Raw genomic sequence first — 7804 nt, 5'->3', positions numbered from 1 at the left:
GCGCGGAGCCGCGGCGCTCGCGCCCCCGCCGCCATTTTGTAGCGGCCGCCGCCGCCTCCCCGGCCCGGCCCGGGATGGCGCCGGGCCCCCGCGGGGAGCCGCCCTCCGCCGCCCCCGGGCCGCTCTGAGGAGCCTCCCCCTCACCCTCATGGAGCCGAGCGGCCGAGAACGGAGCGGCCCCGTGCCGGGGCGAGCCCGCGCCGCTTCCCTGCTGGGTTTCTCCCCGCTTTGGCCCAAGCTGGCCGTGCCCAGCGCGGCCCCCGCCGCCCCCGGGCCGGCCCAGGCCAGCCCGTCCTTCTCGTGGCTGCGCCTCGCCTCGCAGCTCCTCTCGCCGCTGCCCGCCCTCCTTCACCGCCTGCGGCCCGGCCCGGCTCTCAGCAGCGCCCTGTGCCCCGCCACCGGGGCTCCCCCGCCGCCGGAGCCTCTCCCCTCGCTCCGCCGGGCCGAGGAGAAGGGGCAGGAGGGAGCCGGGGGGGTGCGGAGCGGCCCGGCCGCCCTGGCGGTGCGGAGCGGGGATTTTTTTTCCTTCGTTTTGGGAAGCGGCAGCTCCGCCAAGAGCCGCCTGCCCCGGCCGCTGAGCGCCGAGCCCCCCGGCGAGGCCTGGAGGGGCGGCGGGGGGCTGCCCGAGGTGGAGCTGCTCCGGAGCAAGCGGCTCGAGTTCCTCCAGCAGCGGCTCCTCGTCGTGCCCGAGCCCGACCACGGCTACCACAGCCTGGAGGAGGAGCAGCAGCAGCACAGGGGAACCGCCGGGGAGCCGTGGAAGCCCGAGGAGCAGGAGGCGGCGAGGGGCTCCCCTCCCCCGAAAGGGGAGCTTGAGGTGGGAGCTTTGGCCGCAGAGGGCGACGAGGACTCAGAAATCGAGCGAAACCTTCCGATTTCAGCCAGGCCTGCTTGTGCTAATAAGTTGATAGACTATATCCTAGGGGGAACCTCTAGCGGGGAGGAGAGTGCGGGTGATGATGATGATGAGGAAGACTGGGATGATGATGATGATGGGTTTGACAGCGAAGGGCTCCTCTCGGATTCAGACGACGGGAGCCAGAGCGGGGAAAGGTTGCACCTCTGGAAGTCCTTCTTCAGCCTGGATCCTTACAACCCGCAGAACTTCACGGCGACCATTCAGACATCTTCCAGCAGTCCAGGAAAGGAGATGCACTGTGGGTCAGATGTGGAACAGGAGGAGGACGAGGAGGAGGAGGAGGATGATTCTTCATGGGCAGACTCATCTTCGGGCTCTCCTCACCTCAGTTCTGAAGAGCATGACGAGTGGGAGTGTAGCAGTGTGGATGAGGCAGAAAACTTGAAACTTTGGAACTCATTCTGTACCTCAGACGATCCTTATAATCCTTTAAATTTCAAGGCACCCTTTCAAACAGCAGAGAAGAAAGGGAAGCCTGGCTCAAAAGGAACAGAGGGGCCGAGTTTGGGCACTTCTGAGCATAGTCACTTAACTGTCTGTCGGGTACAGCTGGAAAAACATAACTGTGGGGTCACAGACTTGGTGCAGCATGGCATTCTTTTGGGTGAGAAATGTAGAAGTACCAAGCGGAAAAAGGTATTTTTTTTGTTTTTGTTTTTGTTTGGGATCTGCTAAGTGGTATGTGGGTGGGTGAGGTCATTTGCACCAGGATTCCAGCCGTGGTGGTGGCAGATCATACCCTGTGAGCTTATGGTCTAATTATTTGACTGTAATCAGTGTGCCTCATACGTGATGGGAGGCTTTGTAATTCAGTCACACGGGGCACAGAATTTCTTTATGCTTCATTTCTAGACTGGAAGTTGAACTGCTTTTTAAAGACAGCTTTAATTCTGTGTTTGCGTTCTAATGTAGCTTCCATCATCAGACGAACAGATGAGAACTGTGATCTAAGTTTTGCCCCTGGAAAGCACCCTTTTCTGTTGTGAATCACGTTGATAAAGTATTTTAGGACTTTTTTTGTGCACAGTGTAACTGAGACTTAAGTGTGGTAAGTATCTAGGAGTGTGTCAAGCCTACTTTTTGAGTTCTAGACAGCAAAAGTCTTTGGGAGTAGGAAGAACTCTTCAGTTTTGGGTTAGCTCATGCTGCAGTAAGCTGTTAAAACTTTCAATAGAAGTGCTTTAACGCTCATAATTCTGATTAAGAGGTTACTTATAATTCAGCAGTCTTTATAAAAAAGGATGTAATGGAAGTAGGCTTTTGAATGCTAGCTGGAGGTGTAGCGTGTTTGAAGAGTCGGTGTGTTAAACGTTAGTGAATGTGCTAGGATTCAGTTAAATAAATTTGCCCTCTAAAAGGTTTTGTGATGCTACAGATGGACACAACTGCTTTTCAGACACGAGATATTCCTCTGGGTCTTGCCTGACACTTCATACCTTTGTGTGAGTAATAGCTTGTGATACCAAGTCCCAGGATAATGCCCTGGTGTAACAAGATAGCAACAAAGACAAGTTGTATCCCGCTTTCTTTAGCGTTCTTACAGCACAGATTTTGCTTCCCTGAGAGCCCGGCTTGGACTTCACTTCATACCTGCTCTTGCTGGGGCAGGTGGTGGTTACAAACTTAGAAGGTTAACACGAGACAAACCACTGCTTTGCCACCTAAATGGAAAACAGTTTTTGCAAGAGGACCTTTGTATCTGACAGCATGTGTCTGAAATGCTGTGGCACTGGTGAGCCCTGCTGTAAGTTCATGCTGTCATGCCCTAAAATCTCGTTGCGTGGCAGATGTGTACACTTAACAGCACTTCTTGACTGCAGTAATAATGTTTTTAGACTAATTTACAGTAATCGAGTGACACGGTGAAACAACAATGGTCTAGACGCAATATTTAGTGCGTTGTTACAAAATCCGGTAATTGTGCCCAAGGGTATCTTAGACTGATGTAAAAAGGCTGAAAGGTGGTAACGCGCTAAGGGACAGGCTGATGTAACGGCGCCGGGTGCCTGAAGGCAGGTACCTAATTAGGCCTGCCAGCGGAGGGGAGCAGAGGTCGCCGAGCAGTGACCGGCGCCTACCCAGGAAACCTTGGAGTCCTTTGCCCCGCACAGGGCTGTTTCCTCTGTGGCATCGTGCAAACAGCAGCAATATTCGTGTTTGTACAGCCCTAAAGCCTGGGAGTGTTTGTGTCACTCGTGGGATAGCACGTGTGTTCGCAGTGCATGTGGGGTCTGGTGCCCACACTTCCCAGACCGCTCGAAGTAATTTGGGGTGGCTGCACTGGAACTGGGTGACCTCTGGGGTTTGCTTTCAGCACAGTCCCTTGGGGCTCTGCGTCTTCTGGTGGGTATTCCTGTAGGTCACCTCTCCTCTAACTCTCACCTTCATGTTTTCTGTGAGGGTTAGAAGGTGGCAGTACCACGCAAAGCCATCTCATCCTACACTTCTCATTATGCTGACATGAACGGGGTGTGAAACTGTGGGTTTCTGTTAATAGAATGCAGGAATAGAGCAGTAAGTGTTTTCTGCCTCCACAGATTCCTTCCTGGTCTTCCTGCAGCAAATTAGAGTATGCTGATATAACTACAGCAGTTTCCTTGTCTTCAAGAATTGGTCCTAGCCTGAGAGTCAAGGGACTTTGACAGCTAGTTAGTTTGTCCTTCGATTTTAAGCCTTTTATGTAGCTAAATAAAAAGCCACACATAATTCTGCAGGCATCTCAACTAGTTTCTCTTTCTCTTATCACTTGATAAGAGAGAGACTTGAATCTTTATATAGCAGTCAACTAAGTACTGCTGAGTTTAGACCCTGACCCTACAAGGTTTTTCCATTTTCTTAAGAATAATGAAGAGTGGAAAAAATTTGCATTCAGTTTGAAGTGCCCCAACTGACTTCATTTCCTTCCATGAGCTTACCATTGATACTGGCACTGAACAGATGAGTTTGTTCCAGTCATACGGTGATGAGTGTTGATTCCTTAAATGCAGCATAGTAAGATTTCTTATCAGGCACTCGAGTTGACTCACACGATTACTCATTCCACAGAACAATGGCTCTCGCTTTTTGTATGATGTACTAATCAGAAACTGGTTGGTAACATCTAGTCTTAAATGAGTGTTCTGGTATATCCTCCAGAATAACCTGCAGGAACTGTGTCTGTGAGAGGTTAAAGTGGTGCTGGGGGGCTGTTATTTCGCAGGGAGCGTTGTTTGCTCTGATATCAGCCCATCTTAGGCCACCGTTTAGGGACTACCTGGCAGTCTGAGCACTGCTTTGGGTGGAGGGAGAATCAGCAGCTGCACGTGAGGTTGCTTTTAAACCTGAGAGGTGAAACACACTCCTTCCCTGCTGGTTCAGAGACATAGCATGAACTGGTAGCACACCTGAGTGTTTGTTGGTATTTTAGACAACTTTTATTTTTAAGTAATTGTATGTGCAGATGAGGTTTAAGCTCCTTTTGCATGAGTATTTGGCTAACGCTTTGATAAATGGCTTGTCTTTTCCAGGTAACCTTCCTTGAAAAAGTTACTGAGTATTACGTCAGCAGCGAGGAGGATCGGAAAGGACCCTGGGAAGAGCTTGCCCGAGATGGTTGCAGGTTCCAGAAACGTATCCAAGAAACAGAAGAAGCCATAGGGTACTGCTTCACCACAGAGCATAGACAGAGAGTTTTGAATAGACTCCGAGAAACCTACTCCAAGGGGTTTGATCTCTTCTAGCACCTTAAAAGACCTGGTGGTTGTGTGTGACCCGAAGCACTCATCAAAATCTTCAAACCAAGAAGTGGCAGCTGCGTGTGCTGTTTTGAAATGGGGAGAAAAGTGGGATTCTAACACTTTTTCCCAGTTTAATATTCAGCCAACGAATATACCTATGTGTATCCCATTTTTGACATCCAAACAAAACCTTTCGAGTATCAACAAGGGTGAGGGTGGTATAATTGCATTCCTCTTCAGTACCATTTGAGAAACAGACTGCTTTAGGTTAAATCCATTCCAAAAATGCCTTGTCTGCCGTATGTTGAGAAGTGGTGGCTATTCAGTTGGAATTTTGCACTTTGAAAAAGCAAACATTTTGAAGGAAATATTTATGGAGCTCAGAACCTAGTTATTGCAGTTTTGATTTAAAGTTTGTAAAGGCATGTGCTATTTGTTTGTGGTTCTCCATTTTCTCTAACCTATACAAAAGTCTCCGATTTTGTTAGCTCATGATGTTAACTTTACTGCACAAAGCGGATGCTTTTTGCTTCCTTTTTAAGGTCCCAGTTTTGCGTGCAATCTAATTGTTTGAGTGTCGATGTAACGCTTTGATGTCTTAATATTTCAGTCTAGCACACTGGGGGATTCAGGGGAACTCTGGTGCACTCTAAGCCCTTTGGTTTGTCTTTATTTAAGTAGTACCTTTACCCAGTACTGTTCCAAAGGGTGTTGGCTGCTTGTGCACCAAGCCGCTTTGCTTTCAGGGCAGTGAAAGGCCTCGTCCTGATCAATAATTGAAGCTTCAAGGTACATATCAAAGCTGTGGCTGATGGTCTGAATTGAGATAGCTGCACGTGTGGAACTAGGCCGTAGGTCTTTAGGTAATCTCAGAGCAACTTCACCCTAATTGATTCTGCTTCCTGATTGAAGTGGGGTGTTCTTTGTATTTCTTTTATCTGGTACGTGTAAGGAGAATTACCTTTCTGGAAATCTAAGACTACAGAGTGCTGTGTTCTTTACCAGAAGCCAGTATTAATACCTCTCTGCGTCTGCACTTTTGTTCATTTGGTACCAAAATAACATTTCACGTTTGGGATCTGAAAGTTGAGGTCCTCGGTGGAAGGAAAACACTCCTTATTTGTGTTTGTAACTTAAAATGTTTAATTGTTTCAGTCAAAATAAAAGAGCAGCACAGTTTGGATATGCATTTGGACCTGGAAGATGTTGTATGGCTGTAACCCAAGCAGGAATGAGGTCATGCAATGGAATAAATACCAGTCAGATCTAAAGAATTCGTATCTGTTTGCAAAAAATGGTGTGAGTAAATGATTTGCTATTTTGTTCATTCAGCTGACTAGGAGTGCCTCTATTTTTGTAAGGAAGAGACCTAGAAACACTTGAAATTTGTCGTCTCATTAATCTCTTCAATTTTGAATTCAAAAGAAGTTATGGATACATGGAGAAAAGAGCTTCCCAAAGCTTTACGGAGTTTTCTGCTTCATCTTGCCATGCTTTTGGCAATTTTAATTGTCTCAAATTTCAGAGCTTTGGGATTTACGCTTTATGGAAAAAGTTCGTTCTTTGGATTTAAAAATTACCTTTCTCTCCTACGTGTTAGAAGTGTTCATTATGAAATTAAGAGAGTTAACTGAGGTATAGTAGAGTTGTCACACAAAGTATGGCTGAAACTCAGGCAGCCGTTTGGATTGGCTAATTGAAAGCCATGCAACAATGTTATTTTAATCCCTGTGGAATAAAAAACCACATTCTTTTCTAAAAAAGATTATTTTGGTTGTGAAATCATAAATCATGCCCTTGAATCCTATGGATTAGCTTTCAGTTTTTAGGAGTTAATTTTCCTGTGTCGTATTTGATAACAGGTGTTCTGCTGTTTTGTTTAGGGAAAAGCACGCAGGATGATTAATGTGTTAGAATTAGAGAAAAATTGTTGACATATGGTCCTAGCGTGACTGATAAGTAAAAATGCTGTTCGTCGCTCTTGGTAAAATATACGAGAGCTTTTTTCCATGACACTCCGAGTTTATTTGGTCTTGTAAAGCTTGCTGCTGCTTCAGTTGCTCTGGTTAACTTGGTGTAGTGGTGTTCATAAAAAAAAACTCTAGGGTGATGTGAATTAACACCTGCAGACACCGATCAACTTTTTGCAGAGGCTTGGGAAAGGCTACAGCTGGAAATGAACAGAATTGACAAATTATCTACAAGCTAGGTTGAAAACTGTTCCTTCCAAAAGTACTTCTGATATCTGAGATTATTTTTTTTCAACCTGCAGTGTATCAAGCGCTCTGTTCTAAAACTTCTGATTCTCAGAGAAACGTGCCTGCTCGGGTAAGTTTTTTCCCTCCTCTCAAACCTCATACTTCCAGAGTATCCAGTGGTGGTAGGAAGTTATTCTAACACTAAATTTATGAGCAAGCTAATTTTTTTTTGTCACCATTTTCCCTATAACTTACCTTAAAGTTGTCTTACCGGATGTGTACATGTGCGTTTGGAGTGAAACATAAAAAATAATACTTGTTGAACTTTAAATCAAAACTGTAATTATCAGATTTTATTTTTGTATAATTTAGAGAAAGTTAGAAAACCTTCAACATTGGCTTTATACAGATTTTAATTGATTTGTGTCGAGTTTGTTGGGTTTTTTATATCTAAAGTTATATTTCTGTACATAACAAAACTATTCAGAACTAATCTGTAAATTGTAATAAAGATATTTGCAAGATAATGCTGTGCTGTTCTTTTCTTTGGAAGAGCTGACGGGAGACGTCGTGTAACGGTGCTGAAGCCCAACTCGTGCCCATGTATTTCGCTTTGAGAATGTTAAATGCTTTGGCAGAATTGGTGTTACAGAGGTGGTAGTAATTTGGGAGCAGGCTGTAAGCTCTGAACCAGTAACTGCGTGACTGTAAGGGCTCCTGTACTGATGGAGCTTTTAAATTGACCCAAAATGTGCAATTGCTCATGTTCACGTTGGGTGTTGGCTTGGTGTAAGCGGAGGTGCTAACGTTTTGTTGCTCTAATTGACAAAGAATACTGTAGATTTGCTTTGCTTACTGGTTAGCACAACTGTGTAACTATGATTACTGTGTGGTTTTGAAGGTTTTCTTCTTTTTTTCCTGAAGCACTTCCAAGTTTCTGCACTGAAATAAATCTGAGGTGTCACCTTGTG

The 7804-nt window shown here is 46.0% G+C and overlaps 1 protein-coding gene across 1 annotated transcript; it reads left to right on the top strand.

The window, feature by feature from the left end:
- Nucleotides 1-24: 24 nt before the first annotated feature.
- On the top strand, nt 25-7360 carry PPP1R15B (protein phosphatase 1 regulatory subunit 15B). Its single transcript, XM_013189599.3, has 2 exons — nt 25-1555; nt 4426-7360. The coding sequence occupies exons 1-2, from the start codon at nt 149-151 to the stop codon at nt 4636-4638; spliced, it is 1620 nt and encodes a 539-aa protein (XP_013045053.3). The 5' UTR covers nt 25-148; the 3' UTR covers nt 4639-7360.
- Nucleotides 7361-7804: the final 444 nt, after the last annotated feature.

Source organism: Anser cygnoides, chromosome 25 (assembly GCF_040182565.1).
Source record: "Anser cygnoides isolate HZ-2024a breed goose chromosome 25, Taihu_goose_T2T_genome, whole genome shotgun sequence".
Lineage (NCBI taxonomy): Eukaryota > Metazoa > Chordata > Aves > Anseriformes > Anatidae > Anser > Anser cygnoides.
Note: the sequence above shows the minus strand (reverse complement) of the source record. Positions and strands in the feature narration are given on the sequence as shown.

Excerpts from the sequence above, each read along its gene's own strand:
- PPP1R15B (XM_013189599.3), top strand. The coding sequence starts at position 149 with ATGGAGCCGAGCGGCCGAGAACGGAGCGGCCCCGTGCCGGGGCGAGCC. Across the intron at positions 1,556-4,425 it reads GAAGTACCAAGCGGAAAAAG|GTAACCTTCCTTGAAAAAGT; the intron begins GTATTTTTTTTG and ends TGTCTTTTCCAG.